Raw genomic sequence first — 21,791 nt, 5'->3', positions numbered from 1 at the left:
AATTGTACATATACACTTAGCAAACATTTATTGATCATCTACTGTAGGCAGGACACTAAGGTTAATAAGAACACAATTAATGTTTGTCATTACTTAGATCTTTTAAAGTTTAACCAAATATTATATTAAGAATAGAGAAAACCAGTATAAAATATACCTAAATTAAATCTAGTAGGTAAAAATTCTCACCTGCACTAGTGTCTGAAATTGTTCCCACTGTTTATCAGATAATTCAACAGGCAGACACAGTAAAAGTTCAACACAGCTTCTAAAAAACAAAAGTTGGTAAAAATACAAAACACTATTAAAATTCAAAGTAAGATAAGATGAATAATTTTAATACCATCAGTAGATGCTCCATAACTAAACTATTTAAAATTAAACTGTCATAAGACCTGAGATATAGAATAAAAACAAAAAAGCTAAGTCTAATTTTTTATTTACTCAAAAGGTCTACTCACAATGCCAAGCGTTCCAGAACCAATGCTACATTTTCACATTCAGAGGTAAGATAAGGTCGGGCTTTAACATAACTTTGGATAGCCACTGTGTATACCTCCAATAAAGGTAAAGGATCTTCTGAAGTTTTCCATTTCTCTGCATATTCAAGGAGTGTCTGTTTTGGAAGGAATAACAAAAAGTATTCAATATAAAAAAAATACGTATTGACTAATAAACTTTCTCTTTCCTCCTGGAGAAATTTTGAAAAATAACTTTTATTTATAAAAAGTAGTTTATCCTGATTAAAATATTAAAAGTAATAAAACCATAATCTTATTTCCAGAAGCTCTTTGTAGGAAAAAAGATTAGTGTTAATTCATCTAATAATAGCATCATTTCATGAAGTCTGGATATTTATTTATTTTTCACTCATTCATTTTTATGGCTGCATCTACGGCATATGGAAGTTCCTGTGCCAGGGACTGATTCCAAGCCACAGCTGCAATCTACACCACAGCTGCAGCAACACTGGATTCTTTAACCCACTGAGCTGGGCTAGGGAACAAACCCATGCCTCTGCAGCAACCCAAAACACTGCAGTCAGATTCTTAACCCTCTGCACCACAAGAGGGAACTCCAAGGCTGGTTTTAAACAGTGCGTGCATTATCTCCTCTCTTTCCTATTCAAAATGTCACCTTTCATTCCCAAATTTCTAGGATCTAAAAGTTATTTTAAAAAGACACCTGGGCAAGTAGTACTTGATCAGGCATGCAGCAAAGAATTTCAAATATTTATGTTTTCTATTTTTGATGTAAGTAACATAATTCAACATCCAATAATAAATGAATTGCATATGGTCAGAAAAGACATAATTTTTTGGTTAATAAAAAACAATGGTATATAGCATATTACTGGTTTTTATGACAAGCTTTATCATTAAAAAGTCATCTAAAGATATTTAACAGATAAAATCACTATTAAAGATATTTAAAGAATTACTATAAGGTAAATTTTTGTAATAAAGAAAGTCCTTGCTTTTTTCTTTTTTTTTCTTTTTTTTTGGCTTTTTAGGGCAGCACCCACAGAATATCCAGGTTCCTAGGCTAGGGGTCAAATCAGAGCTTTAGCCACTTGGCCTATGCCATAGCCACAGCCACACCAGATCCGAGCTGTGTCTACGACCTACACCATAGCTCGTGACAGATCCTTAACCCACAGAGCGAGGCCAGGGATTGAACCTGTGTCCTTGTGGATACCAGTCAGATTCGTTTCCACTGAGCTATTACGGGAACTCCATAAAGTGCTTGCTTTTTAAAATAAAAAGCACTCCTCCATCCCTTAAATGAAGCGAGTACTTCAAATATTTCACCTTATCAGAATTACTAAAAGCAAAAACAAAATGCTGTTTATCCTACAGAATGAAGAGATGGAAGAAACTGGTGACAATAATTAAAGACACCCACATATTCTCTAATTACTAAAATCACGAGTTTCTAAAAACTAAAAGATTCTACAATTACGCTAAATGAAGTAGAACTCTAATTAAATGTTTTTATGATATAGAAGACTTCCACAATTAATCTTCTCATACTTCAGGGTTTAAGACTCATCAAAACATGGCAATTCAGGTGTTATTTCCTAGAAAAGAAGATATATCTTGAAGGAAAAGTCCATGAGGTCTTATATCCTCTGGCATAAAGATACAGCTTCTTAAAAATGTGCAGGGAGGGAGGGAGGAAAGAAGGAAGGAATTTTATTCTACTATCACACACTCAAAAGAAACACTTATTACCTTGTTCTCTCTAAGAACCTTTAGATACTAGTAGTAGTAAGTGAACAGAGAGAGTAAGGAAAAAAAGGAAGAACTGAAGGGTAATCTGGGGAATTAAAGAGCAACATAATAACAACATACTTTCTGAATAGTCAAATATTCATAGACCCTGACCCTCTCCAAGTTGGACAAAAGTGCAGGTAACCTGAAGGTCCAGTACTTGCAACTGGCAGCTGAAGTTAAGGGCAATCTCGTGGGACTGAGCCCTTTAACACATGGAATCTGATGTTAATTCACCTGAACTGTAGGGCACCCATACCTATTTGGTACTGGAGAGTCTGAGAAGTGGTACTGGAAAAGACACCATATATTTGATGTCAGCGGTACAAGAATCTCTCAACGGGACTTAAAAAAAATCTAAACCAAGTGCACCAACTGAATCGAAAAAAAAAAAACAAACTGCATTCTGGAATTCTTTTGTGATTATCTCTTTGCTTCAAGGAATAAAACTGAGTATGTTCTGTGTCTAAGATATGCTATGGGTGCAAATGTTGGCATGGTTGGTTTTAGTGTTATAACCAAGGAAGGTTATTTTATGGTGATATGGTGGAGAATGACCTTATTCATATTTTCAAGATTTCCAGAATACCAACTCTGCATATTAACTCTTTAGCTAGATTCTGTCTTTCTACATAGTTATTAAATAATAATTTTCTTTTTCTGTTAAAAGAAGTTTAAATGTCTAGGGAATTTCATGCCTGGCAAACACACCCAATCTAAAATGGATTCAATTGAACACTTAGGTTTCCCCTATTAGTCCTCCTGCACTAATGAATCAATTTCTCGTAGTAGTTTTAATTTTTCCTGGACAAGAAAATATATCATATTGACTTCCCAAAAGCTCTGAAATTACAAGCTTCTTCCTTGTCTCCCAACTCTCAAAAAAAAAATAAATAAATAAACAAACAAACAAAAAAAAAAACCCTAAAAAAATCACACATATTTACATTTTGCCCAAGCCCTGTATTTTTTAATATTTCTAGCTCCGCAAAAGGTACTTATACAGTACTTCTTTGTGTGTGTGTGTGTGTGTGTGTGTGTGTGTGTGTGTGTGTGTGTGTGTTTTGTCTTTTTAGGGCTGCACTCACAGCATATGGAGGTTCCCAGGCTAGGGGTCAAATTGGAGCTGTAGCCGCCAGCCTGTGCCACTGCCACAGCAACGTGGGATCCGAGCCAAGTCTGCGACCTACACCACAGCTCACGGCAATGCTGGATCCTTAACCCTCTGAGTGGGGCCAGGGATCCAACTCACATCCTCATGGATACTAGTCGGGTTGGTTAACCACTGAGCCATGACGGGAACGCCTACATTACTTCTTTCCTTTATATAATTCTGTCCTCAGTGGAAAAATAAAAGTTTTTAAACTTTATAATCAAAGATGAGTTCTTTGGAGTATAACAGAGTCTGAATTGATGAGAAAAGTAACTGACACATCACAGAATGCTAGAACCATACAGCTCATTAAAAATTATAATCTTTTGCCTCATTTTACAGAAGAGGAAAGAGGGAGAGGAATCAGATTCTGGTGAAAGGCAGACCTTTTAAGTGGCTTTTTAATAGTCTGGGAATAGTGTAATAGGGAAAGGAGAGATGAAAAGGATCACAGTAGATTACTAGAGACAAGTATGAAAACAAAAACTAATGACATGCTCATACTGATTACATATAGGAGAATAAGTTTAAAAGTTGGGTTAAAAAGCAATTATTTATTTGTATAAAACTATGAATTGATATTAATAACCAGTAACTTATTCTGTACTGATAGCAGAGCTTCCCTTGTTTCAAGATACCAAGATCAATAGAATCACTGTGAAAGTGGAAACATCACTGACATGACTGGTTAATAAATTATACTTTCTTCAATTAAAAACTTAACGATTTATATCTACTACCTTAGTCTACACAAGGGCTTTCTGGCCAGAATTCCAGAATAATCACACTCACATTCTTTATACAGACTCAGAAGAGACCTTTAAGATCACTTAACTTCTGTTTTTACAAAATTAAAGAGTCCAGTGACCAACAATTTGAATATTAGTTGAATCAGTAATTAGCAAAGCCAGGGCAGCCTCAGTCTTTGTGAAACATTCTATCCACTACAAACAAATACTGTTTGTGGTAATGTCACAGAACTATAAACTGGTAATTACTTTACTACTTCAGTTATTCCTCCTAACTCTGGAAGGTTACATACAATTTATCAAATTTTCTAGGCACAGCAGAATTAGATAATTTGACTTCTTTATTGATTAAGGTTATTTTAGCTAAAAGTAAGAAAATACAACTCAAAGCTGCAAAAACAATAAGAAAGGTTTCTTATACACTAACAAATTAAGAGGAAAGGTAGGTTCCAAAATTGGCCAGTTTAGTAGCTCAACAATGTCTTCAAGGACCCACCTCTGTCTTGTCTTCATCCTGCCATCCTCTGGTGAGAGCCCTACCCCAATACCCAGGTGTCAGCAATAACCAGAAGAAAAGATGCAACCACCACTTCATGTGCATCTTTTTTAAGAACAAGGAAATCTTTTCCGGAAACCCCAAACCCAATTTCTATCAGTAAATTTCTCCTTGGGTCTCAATGGCCAGAATTTCATCATACATGTATGTCAAAAATCATGTAGCCATAAAGGAACTTCATGGTTGACTTTTAAACCACTCAAATCCCACTCTTCAATGTTTCTCTGAAGCACTAAGCCATATGGAGGAAGGAAAATGTGTGAATAGAATCAGGATTCTATTAGGAAGGTGGGGAAGGGACCTAAGTCTCACATTTTGGTTGCCTCTCCAATGGTTTTTATTCCCATGTGTGTTCAAGAACAAGTGTGTGTGTGTGTGTGTGTGTGTGTATTTATAGTCATATACAGATACAAATATGAACAGACAAAAGTCACTGTGATGTGGTTTGGAAAGGGGTATGGGAGGGAATGGTATAGAGGATATGAGGGAAAGAAACCTAGAAATCTTCCTATAAGGCACCAGATTGTTTCCATTAATGAGTAAACTAAGTATGTTAAGAATATTTAAAACTGTGGGAGTTCCCATTGTGGCTCAGTGGGTTAAAGACCTGACATAGCATTGGTGAAGATGCAGGTTCAATCCCTGGCCTCGCTCAGTGGGTTACGGATCTGGCATTGCTACAAGCTGTGGCGCAGATCACAGATGTGGCTCAGATCTGGCATTGCTGGAGCTGTGGCACAGGACTGCAGCTGCAGCTCTGATTCAACCCCTAGCCTGGGAACTTCCATATGCCACAGGTGCGTACATAAAAAGAAAAACAACAACCCCTCCCAAAAAAATGTGTTCTAAGAAGAATGATTGCTGGAACTAAGGACAGGATCCTTAATCTAGACAATAAATAATATTTACTGAATATTTACTGTACTCTAGGCACTGTTCTGCAAACTTTACATGTACTACCTATTAGCAATTAGATAAATTACAGTAATATGCTTCTATCAAAATGGACACATTAAGGCATAAAACAGTTAAAGCAACAAATAAGCCCCAATTAGAGGCAGGGAGGAGTCAAACCTATTAAATAGTCTGACTTCAGAGCCTGAGTTCCTAACTACCATCTATACTCTACATTTCTAGGGAAACAAAACTTTGATTCACAGCAAATTAACAAATCTGAAGACTTTTCACATAAAAGTCTTATTCTGTGTGGTTTCACAGGACAAAACTGCACCACTAGATCAAAGTTTTAAGGAGATGCATTTCTGCTTCCTGTGAGATTGCCAATCAAACAATTAAAGTTAACCAAAAATAGTACTGGGGGGCCATCACAGAAGTTACTCAAGCAGAAGTCATATTTGGGAGATAACTTTTCATAACACCAGAAGAGACTACACTCAAGAGGGAGGGAGGGAGAGAGAGAGAGAGAGAGAGAGAGTACGTTTGTGTGTCCTCATCCTCTCCTAGCTGTCTCCCTCTTTAAGGGACCTACTGAATTCCTACAAGGTATCTGTCATCACTGCTTCTATTTTATAGGGTGTGTTACGAAGCAAGCCTGGAATCAGAGAAGAAATACAAACAAAAGAAAGGTTAAATAAGTATGTTTCCAGCAGGATCTCTAAAACAGTTTTTCTCAATCTATTTTTTATTCTTATCCCCTCCTCAGGAATCTTTTGAATTTTTCCCCTAACTGCACCAAACTGTAATGAAATTTTAACATCACAGACATACTGTGTATCTGTTTACAGGCCACAAACTACTGTAGTATCCAAGATGGGTTTTTTTATTGTTGTTTTTGGCTCCCTAAAAGCCAATTTTTACCCCCTTGGGAACAAAAATGCACATTTAATATTCTGGCTGTTAAGTTGATTTCTCATTATCTAAATCAGCAGAAACTAGAACATATATACTCTAGGTAGAAGGAGAGTATAGATTAATCTCCAGCAGCTTCCTTTAGTTCCTCTAAGGATTATTAGAAGAGAAGACGAAAGAGTAAAACCACAGGGGTGTTAAATTTAATGAGCACAAGGATTATATTACATTATTGTCCTATGTCAAGATAAGACCAGTGGATGTTGGATATGTTTATGCTGTTAAATTCATGCTCCAGTTCCAATTTATAACTAGGATTCCCTAGGAAAGAAGTTTTTTCAAAAATTTTGATCTAATGACCCTTTATGTCTTAAAATTTCTGAGAATCCCGAAGCATTTGTTTATGGGGGTTCTAACTATTGATACTCACCACATCAGATTTGGAAAACTGGGATGTTTAATTATATACTTATAAATGGATTTAAAGTAACAAAAAACTCATTACATGTTACTGTAAATGTTATTCTAATGGAAAAAAAACTTCTCAAAAATTAGTGAGAAGAATGGCATTTTTTATATTTTTCAAATCTCTTCAATGTTTGGCTTAATAGAAAAGAGCAGGATTTTCTTATCTCTGCACTTAATCTGCTGCAGTATCACATCACATAAACTCTGGAAAAACGCTACAGTTTAGGAGTGAAAGAAGGCAAATAACACAATTTTGATCCTTTGTATCCACTGAGCATTTGGTGAATTTGTAATAATACTCTTTCATAACTTCAAGGTTACTAAAAAATTATTTTTAAGGTTTTGCATGAAAATGGTGGATTGGACACTTTTTGCATCTTGCTCTTGCCAAATCTCACTAAAACAACAATTTTTTTTTTTTTAAAGCCACAAGGACTAAGAAAATAAGAATAGAGAAAAAAGAAACAAAAGTTTAAACACAGGAAAACATACGGAAGATTGGCATTCTAGGAAAAAAAATCACTCTGAAGAAGGCTTTAGGAAAAGACCTAATTATGCACAATCACCAAAGGGCTCAAGAACTGGAAGCACTAAGAGTAGCACTATTCACTATCACCAAGACATGGATGCAACCTAAATGTCCATCAACAGAGGAATGGATGAAGATGTGGTACATATATACAATGGAATATAACTCTGCCATAGAAAAGAATAAAATAATGCCACTTGCAACAATATGAATGGACCTAGGGATTAATATTAAGTGAAGTTAAGTAAGAAAGAGAAAGACAAATATCATATGATATCACATACATGAAATCTAAAATATGAGACAAATCAACACATTTATGAAAGAGACATATGGAGAACAAACGTGTGGTTGCCAAGGGGGAGAGAGGTAGAGGAGGAAAAGACTGGAAGTTTAGGATTAGTAGAGGCAAACTATTACATATAGATTGGATAAACACAGTCCTGTTATATATAGCACAAGGAACTATATTCTGATACCAGGCCTTTCCCAAGAAAAGAAAACAGGTCCCCTTATGGTGAAGACTACAACAAATTCCACTCACGGGTTTGGAACTCTCAATCAGTTTTTCAGTAGTTTACCTTTAAATATGGACAGCCAAGGACCACGTGAGAGGTCAGAAAAAATTAGTTTAAAAAAAAAAAAAAAAAAAAAGGAAACCTGGAGCAAGCAGAGATTATAAAAGGAGAAGACAAATGCCAAGAAACTACCAAAAATATTCTAGAAGTGAGAGAATACATTAGAACTATGAATAAAAATACCGTATCATAAAGAAATAGTTATAGAAAAAATATTTAAATTAAAAATATAATAGCAGAAACGAAAACTTCAAGAGTTGGAAGATAAATTGAGGAAATTTCCCCATAAAGTAAATGGGACAGGAAGAGAAAAGATTAGAATATTTGTTTGCAGAGCAATACCAGAATTAACAACAGAAAAGTGAGAACAGAGAAATGGAAGGGAAGAAATCAAAGAACTAATTCAAGTTAATTTCCTAGAATCTAAGGACATAAATTTTAAGACTGGAAAGACCAACTGAGTGTCCAGCACAATTACTCAAATTAGACCTCCACCAAGTTATTCTGTCATAAAATTTCAGTGCTCAAGGAAAAAGAGAGGATCAAAATAAGCTTGGGGGGTAGAGGGGTAGCAGATTTCTCAAAGACAACATTGTAGCCAAAGGAAAATGAAGCACTGCATTAAAAACTGGGGAGATTATTTCCATCCAATTATCATAAGAATTAAAACAGAAAAGTCATTTTCAGACATGCAAGTTCTCAAAAATTTCAACCTCTAGGCATATTTTCTCAGGATGCTCAAAAGGGGAAATTTGACCAAAATTAGGGAATAAATCAGGTAAGGAGTGAAAATATCTAGGGAAAAAAAAGGAATCTAACACAAGAGAAAAGGTGATGAGGATCCCAAGGAGACAGCTATGTAACAGGCCTGAAGAATAACTAAAACATATCAGATGGCTCTAGGACAAATTTGTTCAAGATGAACTTGACAGACATGTGCCTGAATAAACTGAGAAGAGATTTATACAACTGGATTGAATTAGTGATATATACTAGAAAATTCAGCTAAGGAAATAAGATAATTTAAGTCTATGTTAAGCTGTGCTCAACAATTGAGAGAATGTACATTCTCTGAAAACAAAACACTTACAACTGACTACAAACTAAGCCACATAGTTACAAGTAACAAAGAATATCATACATTTCACACTCTCTGAACACAAGTAATAAAGTTAGAAACTATTAATAATAGAATGCACCTATAAAGAAAACTACAAACTTGAAAAAAAAATTTTAATGTATTTCTAAATCACGGGTGGAAAAATTATAAAAGAAATCAGAGAATACTTAGACATGTACTACAGCAAAAGCACAATATATCAAAATTTGTAGGATGCAGCTAGAGCAATCTTAAGAGGGAAATTTACAAATACAAATGTTTATATAAGTTCTGCTATAGCTTTAAAAAATAGTGTTAAATTTGTTACCACACAATATGAGCAGAACAATTTCCCATTTGCTTACATGTGCTTTTTTCAGTGAGAAACATTACATTAAAGCAGAAAATTATACCCAGTTTAACTAAAGCTTCATAGGAATACACAAAATGCACACAACTCAAACATAGATCAGCTATGTCAATTCACCAGATGTGTGATGAGCCACACCAACCCTCACATGTTGTTACACAACTTTGCACAATTTCAGAGAACTCTCTTTCCGCCACCTCACAATAATTTCCTTCTGACACCTACTCCTACAAACAAATTACAGGTCTTTTTCAAGGTAAAGCACTACATTTCTTTTAGTACCTATGTATGCCTTAACCATTAAATGGGTATAAAATTGTACTACTGTTTTTATTAAGGTTCTATGTGTGACACTGATTTAGTTTTTGAGTGATGTACCTCTACCCTATTTTCTCCATAAGTCTTATGATTTTTGCTGTGGGATTCTGCATAGCAAAGTGATTGCTAGGAATACATGTGATAAAGCAAAAGTGGCTGTATTAGAAAAAGACAAAATGAAACACAGTATTGAGAATATTATTGGGACACATAGAGAAATCATGTAAACATATACTATAATTAGATAATATTATTGTGTCAATGTTGAATTTCCTGAGTGTGATGACTGCATTTTGGATTTAGGAGATAAATATAAGAGGGGCAATGTCGTGATGCCTAATTCTAAAGGATTCAGGAAAAAAAAAAAAAAAAAAAAAAGAGAGAGAAGAGAATTAAAGCGTGAGACAAAGCAAATATAGCAAAATGTTAACAATGGGTGAATTTGGAAAAGGTGTATGAGTATTCAGTGTACTATTCTTGTATTTTTTTCCATAATAAAAATTTTGGAAAAGCAAAATTACTGGGGGTGACCAGTGTGGTAGACTGAATTCCAGGCCCCTTTTTCACATGACTTTGGAATATTTCTCATAAATGCTAAAGAATACTTTCCTATCCCATGTGCCTTATTTTGACCAAAAGGAGGAGATATGTTCAGATTAGCCTGCTATTCCCAAGAAGAAGTAGATGTCATATCCCTGTTGCTCAACTGAGGCCACCCTCTATCGGTCAACAGCCGTCAACCTCAAACCTGTGTATGACTCCAGCCAAGACCAGCAGATTGCTGAGCCAACCATGCCCCAACCTCAGAGGAATACATGCTTACTATTATATGTCACTAAAGTTTTTGTAGTTATTATGCAGAATTTTGTGAAAATACTGAATTAATTAGCTACCTTAAGTTAGAAAAGATAATAAATTCAAAGAAAGTATAAAAATTTTAAAGTAGTAAAAATAAAAACAGATATAATTAGAAATAGAAACTAAAGATACAACAGAGAGAATCAACAAAAGCAAACACTGATGATTTGAAAGGACTACTTACTGTACAGCACAGGGAACTATATATATCCAATGTCTTGGGACAGACCATGATAGAAGATAATATAAGAAAAGGAACGTATATATATGTATGACTGGGTCACTTTGCTGTACAGCAGAAATTGGCACAACATTGTAAACCAACTATACTTTAATTAAAAAATGTTTTCAAAAGACTAAAAAAACCCTTTGGCAAAAATGATCAAGAAAAAAAGAGAAGGTACCAACAAATAGAAGAATGAGAAAAGGACAACTACATAACAATATAGATTTTTTAAAAAATCTTAAGACAATATGTGAATAACCTTATTCTTTATTTGAAATAGCCTTAAATTATTTTTAACTATTTACTTGTTTTTAATGAAATAGCTTAAAAATCTGAATGAAATGGGAAGTGTTTTAGAAAAAAATTACTAAAACTATATCAAGAATAGGAAAAAACCGTCGTTTTTCCACTAAAGAAACTAAATCCCACATTTTTTTAAAAAAAGAAACAAATCTAGCAAACTATCCTCTTGGAAACAGATCACTTTATATAGAAATTTTGGAAGAAAGGAAGGGAAAAAGGAAGAGAGGGAAAAGCTGCCTCAATTCATTGTTTGAGGCTACTAGAAACTTGAAAACTGGGTGTGTTACAGGCCAATCTCACTTAATAAGCAGATTTAAAAATCCCAAGTATTAGCAAACCAAATCCTTCATTACATTAAAAAATTTTTTTTAAATATTTGGAAACAATCGAAAAGTTACAGAAAGTTGAAAATATCGTCCAGTGTTGCCATGAGCTGTGGTGTAGGTCACATACGCGGCTTGGATCTGGCACTGCTGTACCTGTGGCATAAGCCAGCAGCTGTAGCTCCAATTCAACCCCTAGCTAGGAACTTCCATATGCCACGGGTGCGGCCCTTAAAAAACAAACAAACAAACAAACAAAACCTTTGGAGTTCCCATAGTGGCTCGGTGGTTAACAAATATGACTCATGTCCATGGGGACCAAGGTTTGACCCGACCTTGCTCAGTGGGTTAAGGATCAGGCACTGCTGTAGTTGTGGAGTAGGCAGCAGACACAGTTTAGATCCTGCGTTGCTGTGGCTGTGGCACTGGCTGGTGGCTGCAGCTTCAATTCAACCCCTAGCCTGGGAACCTCCATATGCTGAGGGTGTGGCCCTAAAAAGACAACCCCTCCCCGCCAAAAAAAGAAAAGAACGTATCGTACAGAGAAATTTTTTTCCTGAACCACTTGGGAGTTACCGCCAACTTAGTGCTCTACTACATTCCATTATTTTAATGTTTTATTTCCTACAAACAAGGACCTCCTACATAATCAGAGTATGACCACAGAATCAAGAAATAATTTTGTTTGTTTTTTGCTTTTTAGGGCTGCACCTCTTCCATATGGAGATTCCCAGGCTAGGGGTTGAAATGCAGCTACAGCTGCCGCTTGGCCTATACCACAGCCACAGGAATGAAGATCAGAGTCAAGTCTGTGACGTACACCACAGCAACACCAGATCCTTAACCCACTGAGTGAGGCCATGGATCAAACCCGTATCCCCATGGATCCTAGTTGGGATCATTAACCACTGAGCCAGGAAGGGAACTCCAAGAAATAAATATTGGTATACTACTACCCTTCAAGTGTGTGCCAGATATCCCAATGATGTCTCTCACAGAAAGGATACAGTTCAGAACCACGCCTTGCATTTAGCTGTCATGTTCCTTTGGTCTCTAAACCCTAAGTGAAACCTGAAGACTCATTTAGGACACTTACACTATCAAAGATTACAGGCCAGTTATTTTGCAGAAAGTCCCTTAATCTGGGTTTGGTGTTTTCTCACCAAATTATAATTATAATGCATAATTATATCCACATTATACATTTAGGCAGGAATACCGCGGAAGCAATGATGACTTCTACTCACTGTATCCTATCAAGTGGTACATGACTTCAATTTGTCCCATTATGGATGATGATCATTTTGGTCACTTAAGTTAGGCTCTGCCCTCCTCACTCTGCTTGGAGGAACTGCATGCACTCTGCATGCTGGAACTGGCTATCTCTAGGTAGGTCCCTCTTTTCCCTCTGCTTAGGTCCTGACATTCTCTGCCAGGTTGCCCCTCTGTGCAAAAGCCCTCTTGACCCTTCTCCAGCCTTGAAGCCCCACACCCACACTGTTCTCTCCACCCACCACCCCCTCACCCTGTACCATGGATGACTTACTTATCTCACTTGGGCTCTAAATCCCCACCTACAGCCACCCCTGCTAACTCCCTAAGGAACCCTCCCCACCATAATTGGGCTCTGACTCCTACCACACAGAGCTGCTACCTACCCAATCAGGGCTTTGACATTCACTCTGGACCAATGCAACACCCCTGCTCCCACCCCCAGACACCTGCTTTGCTCCCCACTACATAATAAAGGACTAGTATACATGTATGTGTATCTGGGTCACCATGCTGCAGACAGCAGACAAATGACAGAACACTGTAAACCAGCTATAATGGAAAAAAATAAAAATCACTATGTTAAAAAAATTTTTTTAATAAAATATATAAATAAAGGACTGAATTGTTCCAGAAGGAAAGAGGAAAGGCAGCGATGTATTTTTACAATGTATTTTGGACCCGGGAAGATTTATCCGAGCAATATGAAGATAGTTAAGTAGATTTCTCTAAATTTAAACTAATTTATCATACTAACAGATTTCAAAGGGGAAGGTATATGATTTACCTCAATAATTACCCAAAAAAAGACAAAACAAAAACACAACCCATTCGAGATAAAAAAACTAAAATCTTTCTGCAACAGTGAATAGAAGGAAAGTTCCTTAACTTGACAAAATGTATTCAGTACAACCCATGGCAAACCTCATACCTAAGGGTAAAATGTTAACAGCATTTCCCTTTAAAGTCAGAAGCAAAGCAAAAATGTCTGTTATCATTGCCTCTGTATAACACTGTAGGCCTAATAAGCACAAAGAGAAAACACACACATACACACAAAAGGCTGGAAAGACAAAATAAAATTGTTACTACTGTAGAAAACGCATACATAAGTCCAAGAGAATTGAGACTAGCTGCAGGATATGAAACCAATACCAAAAAAAAAAAAAAAAAAAAAAAAAAATCAATTCTACCCCCAAGCAAACAAGTAGAAAATGTAATTGTTAAAAAGATACTATTCACAATAACTAGACCTATGAAGTACCTGGGAATAAATCTAATAAAATATTTATAAGACTTTCAGAAAAAAAATTAGGAAACTTAAAGACATACAAGGACTACATAAATGGGGATACTGCATTCATGGATGCTGGAAGACAAAATTTTAAAATAGCACTATGACCTAAATTTAACATATAAGGTCAAAGAAATGCCAGGGAAACTGCCCATAGGATTTTTCATATAACTTGACAAGTTGACTTTAAAATTCACATGCAAAGCCAAACCATTTCTGAAAGGGCCAGGTGGAAGAAGGGCCCTAATCAGATAACAAGACTTATCTTAAAGAGATGGAAGTTAAGAGATCATGATATTGGAGTTCCCACTGTGGCTCAGCAGGTTAGAGACCTGACACAGTCCCCATGAGGACGCAGGTTTGATCCCTGGCCTGATCTTTGTTAAAGATCCGGCATTGTCAGAAGCTGTGACACAGGTTGCAGATGCAGCTTGGATCTGGTGTTGAAGTAGCTGTAGTGGAGGCCTGCAGCTGCAAGTCCAATTTGATCCCTAGCCCTAGTAACTTCCACATGCCATCCGTGGGTGCGGCTCTAAAAAGAAAAAAAGAAAGAGGGAGAGAACATGATACTGGTTCAGGCATAGATGACAGAGAAGAATTAGGGCTTTAAAACAGAACTAGGTATGTATGGTAACTTGGGCCTATAACAGATGTGCTGGTAGTAATCAGTGAGAAAAGCAGAGCCCTCATCATAAACAATGCTGAAACAACAGCTCTTTAGGAGAAAAATATTACAATTATGCCCAACCTACAATAAAATTATATTCCATATGGATTACATATCTAAATGTGAAAAGCATACTTTAGAACACAGGACAAGACTCTTTCAAGATCTTGAGACTATTTCGAGGGAAAATGAAGGATTTCTTAATCATGACACAAAACATACAACCATGGAAGACAATGACAACTATGGCTACATTAGAATTTAATAACTGGTTCACAAAACCCCCACATAAAATCACATGAAAAGCTACAAACTGGGAAGTATTTGCAACCCATATTCCAAAGAATACATACTCATAATAAAGAGTTTCTCTATCTAGAACTGGTACAAGAGGTTATTCCCAAATACCAAGCTTGTCAGAAGACTGATTTCAAAGAACTAATGTTCATCTGCATCACTTCCACCTCCCAAGTCTGAGGTTCGAGCCTGTGCTTTTCTGTATTTTCTTCTGGGATTGCTACTTTCATATCATCTTTCTCCGAAACAGTGAGAATTCATGAGTTGCTCTGACTGGTGATGAAATCCAAGAGTATTTCACAATCTTACTTCCACATTATTCAGGTCCAGATACTTATTTACCCACACTTTAGTCTACTGTCCTTGGCAAATGGCCCACTGTTATTTCAGTAGCACTTTAGCATTTCCAAGGAAAATCATTTATGATTTTGACATAGTTCACACGTCCATACACTGATTTTAGAATGTGAAGTAATCATTCAGAAACTGAGCTTCTGGTAGCTTTAAATCCTAAATAATCTACACTATGGATGCTACAAACACTCACTCTCAGAATTTCTCAGACTCCAAGGCCGACTTTCTTTGCAGCATTTTGGTGGCATGAACATCATAACCCTAACATTTCCTACTCCCTAACTTGACATGGTGTGGACCGTTTACAAAAGCAACCAGATCAGTTTCTCGGTGTAGAGGGTCTCAATCTTGGACTAATAAGAACATGACTGACACTAATCTACTCAAAATGTCCACAAGTGACTCTAATTTCCTAAGAAACCTGATATAATAGAGATTAAAAAAAACAATGTCTAGTACATAACCTAGCGAGGTAGTGTTTTTAGATCCCATCCATTCAACTAATTCTCATAATATTGTATAACTATTTCCACATAAAAGACCCACTAAAAATGACAGTTTTTTATCTTTGACAATTTTGACTTCAGTTTGGTCTTCACTATATTTCTAGCTTTGTACTTATTCTCCAAGAACCATGACAGTGTATTTCTAGTTGATTTGTAACTTTACATTGTGACTCCAATAGTGAAGCAGTAATAGTGAAGTTAAACACATGGCTCAAATCTAGCGTGAGGGAGTTCCCTGGTGGCATAGCAGGTTAATGATCTGGCACTGTCACTGCTGTGGCTTGGACTGCTGCTATGGCATGGGTTCGATCTCTGGCCCAGGAACTTTTGCATACATGGACATAGCCCAAAAAAAAGAGTCTAGAGTGATAATTTTACTACAGCATACAGCTAAATACCACACGGGAGGCCTAAAACCCTGGAGAGGAAAACCTCTATACACAATGTAACATTAATATCTCCAGGAAGCCACAAGCACAGCATATGCACATAATCATACTCAAAGAAGCATAGTCCAGCTGCCAGAAATAATAGTATGAATCTCAATCTCAACTTGCTAGGGCACAGCCAGAAAGGGTATCACAGCTTACTGGGGTATGTCTATCATGGGCCAATCGCCACATATAGAACATTCCTACTGCTATAGACTAAATATATTTCCCCTCAAAATTCATATGTAGAAATAATAACCCCCAAATTGATGGTATTAGAAAGTAGAGCCTTTGAGAAGTGATTAGTTCATGAAGGCAGATCCTTCATAAATGGGATTAGTGCCCTTATACAAGAGGCCCAAGAAAGCTCCTTTGCTTCTTCCATCATGCGACACACAGCAAAAAAACTATGAGCCAGAAATTAGGCTCTCACCAAACAAAATTCTGCTGTGCCTTAATCTTGGACACCCCAGCCTCCAGAACTGTGAGAAATGAATTTTTTTCATTTTTTTTTATTTTTGAGAAATGAATTTCTATTGTTCATAAGCCACCTAGTTTACATTATTTTTGTTACAACAGCCCAAACAGGTAATACACCTACTTTAGAACATGAAATACAAAGCAGGAAGCCCAGATTAAAATGTGACCAATTCCTTTCATTTCTGTAACTTACAGTAACTATCCTGAATGGTAATAAAATTCAACAGAAACTAGTTTTTCTTTGGTCACTTATATGCACTGATCACAAAGAACTCTGATTAAAAGCAATGAAAAAATTACTTCCTTTCCTAGGAAAAATGTTAATATAGGCTGAACTGAGGGGATGAGGGGATGTGACCATACTCAATATCCAGTATTGGGACAACTAGATAGATACCCATATGCATAAAAATGAAATAAGACATTTATCTTACATAACGTGCAAAAAATAACTCAAAATGGACCATACTTTTAAAAGGCACTAAATCTATAAAGCTTCTAGGAAAAAACATGGGAAGAAATCTTACTGACACTGGGTTAGGGAAAGCATTCTTAGATATAACATAAAAATTTATCACAATTAGGAGTTCCCTTCATGGCTCAGTGGTTAACGAACCCAACTAGTATCCATAAGGATGTGGGTTCTATTCCTGGCCTTGCTCAGTGGGTTAAGGATCCTGTGTTGCTGTGAGCTGTGTGTAGATTGCAGACACAGCTCAGATTCCGAGTTGCTGCAGCTGTGGTGTAGGACGGGAGCTACATCTCTGATTTGACCCCTAGCCTGGGAACCTTCATATGCTGTGAGTGCAGCCCTAAAAAGACCAAAAAAAAAAAATCACAAAAAATTTTGTACTTCAAAATACTTCATTTAGAAAATGAAAAGATACAAATTCAATAAAGTTGCAAGACACAAAACCAATGTACAAAAAAAATCTGTTGCGTTTTTATTTACTAACAAACTAAACCATGCTGTAAGAGAAATTTAGAAACTGTGAGAGAACTATGTGTCTATAAAGAGAACAAACTGTAAGAGGATCAAGAAAACAATTCCATTTACAAACATCAAAAACTTTTAAAAAATAGGAGTAAATTTAACCAAGGACATGCAGACTTGTATACCAAAAATTAACACAAATAAAGATATTTCATGTTCATGGATTGGAAAAATTAATACTGTTAAAACATCCATAACTACCTAAAGCAATCTAAAGATTCAATGCAATGCCTATAAAAATTCTAATGGCATTTTTCACAGAAACTTAAAAATTTGTACAAAACCATGAAAGACCCTAGTAGCCAAAACAATCTTGAGAAAGAACAAAGCTGCATTTCTGATTCCAAACTATATTACAAAACTACAGTAATTGAAACAGAATAGTATTGGCATAAAAACAGACATTTAGACCAATGGGACATAATAGAAAGCCCAGAAATAAAACTCATACGTATATGGTTAACTAATTTCTAACAATGGCGCCAAGAACACACAATGGGAAAAACAGCATTTTCAATAACACTGGGAAAACTGGATATCCACATGCAAAAGAATGAAACTAAACTCCTATCTTAAATCACTCACAAAAATTAACTCAAAATAAACTGAAGTTTAAATGAAAGGAAGACCTGAAACCATAAAAATCCTAGAAGAAAACATAGGAAAAAAGCTCCATGACAATGCTCTTGGCAATTATTTTTTTGGCTATGACACCAAAAGCACAGACAACAAAAGTAAAAAAAGACCAGTAGGACTATATCAAACTAAAAAGCTCCTGTACAGCAAAGAAAACAACAAAATAAAAAAGCAGCCTATGAAATGGGCCAAAACTTTTGCAAACCATCTATATAAGAGGTTAATATCCGAAATACATAATAAACTCAATACAGCTGGATAGAAAAAAAATTTTAATGGGCAAAGGACCCGGACAGACAACATATAAATGACAAATAGGTATAAGAAAGAGCACTCACCATCACTAATCATCAGGCAAATGCAAATCAAACCATAATAACATATCATCTCAGACCTCTAAAATACCTATTACCAAAAAAGTCAAGTAAGTGTTGGTGAGGGTGTGGAGAAAGAGGACCCCTTGTGCACCAATGGTAGGAATGTAAAGTGTACAGCCATTCTGTAAAACAGTACGAAGGATCCTTAAAAAGTTAAAAACAGAACTACTATATGATCCAGCAATTCTACTTCTAGATATATATACAAAGGAAATGAAATATGTATCTCGAAGTTATCTGTACCCCCATGTTCATGCAGCATTTTTCACAACACTCAAGACACGGCTACAACCCAATTTTCCATTAAAAAACTGAATGGATAATGAAAATTATACATATATGCACAATCAATTATTATTCAGCTATAAAGAAGAAAAAAATCCTATCTGCTATAACTTGGGTGAAACTGGAGGACATCATGATAAATGAAGTAAGGCAGATAAAGACACCGCACAAACTCACTTTTACACACAATCTTTAAAAACAAAACAAAAAGTCAAACTCAAAGAAAAAGAGCAGAATGATGGTTGGGGGGGGGGGATTGAGAAATGCTGGCCAAACTTTCAGTTTTAAGATAAATAGGTTCTAGGGACCTCTATAGTAGATCCCTAGAACCTATACATCTGTATTATATATTTCTCTATATTGTTAATACTGTATTGTATATTTCAAATTCACTAAGAGTACATTAAAGAGTTCTTACCACACACACAGAGTAACTATGTGAGGTGATGGATATGTTAAACTAACTTGACTGTAAACATTTCAAAATGTCTATCAAATCACCACCTTGCACACCTTAAATATATACAATTTTATGTGTCAATTACACTTAGATCTGGAAAAAATAAGCCTTCTTAAAAAAAAAGGTAAGAAAATCAGGGAGTTCCCTGATGGTCTAGTGGTTAGACTCCCATACTTGCACCACTGCAGCAGTCTGGGAACTGAGATCCCATATCAAGCCACTGCACGCTGTGGTAGGGTATGGTGGGGTGGGAAAAGGGAAAGGAAAGGAAAGGGAAAGAAGAGGGGGGGTGAAAAGACAGGCTTCAGATGAGAGAAAATGTTTGCAAATAATATGTCTGATAAAGGACTTGTATCCAGAATACATAAAGATACTACAACTCTGTAATAAAAAGACAGGAATTACCCTTGCGGTGCAGCAGGTTAAGGATCAGGCATTGCAGCAGCTGTGGGGAAAGCCGAAACTGTGGCGTGGGTTCAGTTCCTGGCCCAGGAACCCCCACATGCTGTGGGTGCAGCCAAAACAAAAAACAAAAACCAAAAAAAAACCAAAAAAAAAGCCACACCCCCACTCCCTGGCAAATGGGCAAAAGTTTTATATGAACACTTCACCAAAGATAACAAAAGGTCAAAAAAAAAAAAAAAAAAAAAGGCACATGAAAAGATGCTCATTACCATCAGGGAAATGCAAATTAAACCACAAATACCACTACACATCCACTAGAATGGCTATAAATTAAAAAGACAGACAACACCAAGTTTTGGTGGGAACACAGACACACTGGGAAGAGATAAAATGGTACATACAGCCATTGGAAAAATAATCTGATAGTTTCATGAAATGTTAAAAATATTCTGATAGTTTCATGAAATGTTAAAAATATTCTGATAGTTTCATGAAATGTTAAAAATATTCACTATCCAAATCAGCAATTTAACTAGCAAAGCACCCCAAATGAATATAAGCATTTTGACAAAAAGAAATGTATATGAATGTTCATAGCAATATTAACCAGGAACAAGAAAATGGAGTAGATGGATAAATAAAATATATTATATCCATGTGGTTGAATATTATCCAATAAAAATAAAAAGAATGAAATACTTTATAGCTTTTATTCCATTTAGTGAGAATATTCATATAACTTGCCTATGTGTCTATGGGATGCAACTCAAAGCCCCTCTGAAGGTATTGTGTAAAATAGAATATATATATCATATTACTTTTCTGAAAGCCATAAAATTATGAATTCTGAATTCTAGCTGGCCTCAATGGTTTCAAATAAGGATTATGGAATTCACAGAGAATAACTTTCCCAAGCCCTTTTAATACATTTAAGTATTTTGCATCTTAAAATAATCTATATGAAGCATCATCTACTTCCCAACTACAAATCCGATGTTTTAATATTTTTTATTTTTATTTTTTTGCTTTTTAGGGCCACACCCACAGCATACTGAAGATCCCAGCTACTGGCTGAATCAGAGCTGTAGCCGCTGTCTACGCCATGGCCATAGCAATGCAGGATCCAAGCTGTGTCTGAGACCTACACTACAACTCATGGCAACGCCAGATCCTTAATCCACCGAGTAAGGCCAGGGATCAAACCCACATCCTCATGGATCCTAGTCAGGTTCATTAATGCTAAGCCACATTGGGAACTCCCTGTTTTAATATTGTTTAAATGACTGAACATGAAGCAGTTAATATGTACTATGTAACAGTGACCTGGTTACTAAATTTTAAGCAAATTACTGTCATTTAAGACACAGATGTCCAGCTGTCTGAATTTCCTGATTTAACTCATCAAATTTATAGAAACAAATTGAAACTAATGAAAAGAAAATATCAATCAATATATGTTAAATATTGCTTAGAACATTAATGGTTCAAAATCATATTACTTTTTCCAGAAAACATTAACTACAATTCAGAGATACCTTATATAAAGTTTTAAAAATACTCCTAAAATAGAAACTATCTGAAAATCACTTTAACTATAGCACCTTCATAACCCAGAATTAGAGAGAAAACAAAAACTTCTAAAAGGAATATGACAACTATGTGTAATGGAGTATTCTGGATGGGATCCTAGAACAGAAAAAAACATTAAAATAAAAACCTAA

At 35.8% G+C, this 21,791-nt stretch overlaps 1 protein-coding gene across 4 annotated transcripts in view; it reads right to left on the bottom strand.

Annotated features, from left to right (window-relative positions):
- ZNF292 (zinc finger protein 292) overlaps nucleotides 1-21,791 on the bottom strand; it is a 97,854-nt gene that overhangs the window by 46,236 nt on the left and 29,827 nt on the right. For all 4 annotated transcript variants that reach the window (XM_003121280.5, XM_021089737.1, XM_021089734.1 and 1 more), the window contains 2 exons: nucleotides 462-616; nucleotides 190-268 (listed from right to left, as the gene is read on the bottom strand). In XM_003121280.5, coding sequence (XP_003121328.1) covers nucleotides 190-268; nucleotides 462-616 — 234 coding nt within the window. The remainder of the gene's footprint in view (nucleotides 1-189; nucleotides 269-461; nucleotides 617-21,791) is intronic.

This window comes from Sus scrofa, chromosome 1 (genome assembly GCF_000003025.6).
Source record: "Sus scrofa isolate TJ Tabasco breed Duroc chromosome 1, Sscrofa11.1, whole genome shotgun sequence".
Lineage (NCBI taxonomy): Eukaryota > Metazoa > Chordata > Mammalia > Artiodactyla > Suidae > Sus > Sus scrofa.
The sequence above is the reverse complement of the archived record's forward strand: the minus strand, read 5'-3'. Positions and strand labels throughout refer to the sequence as shown.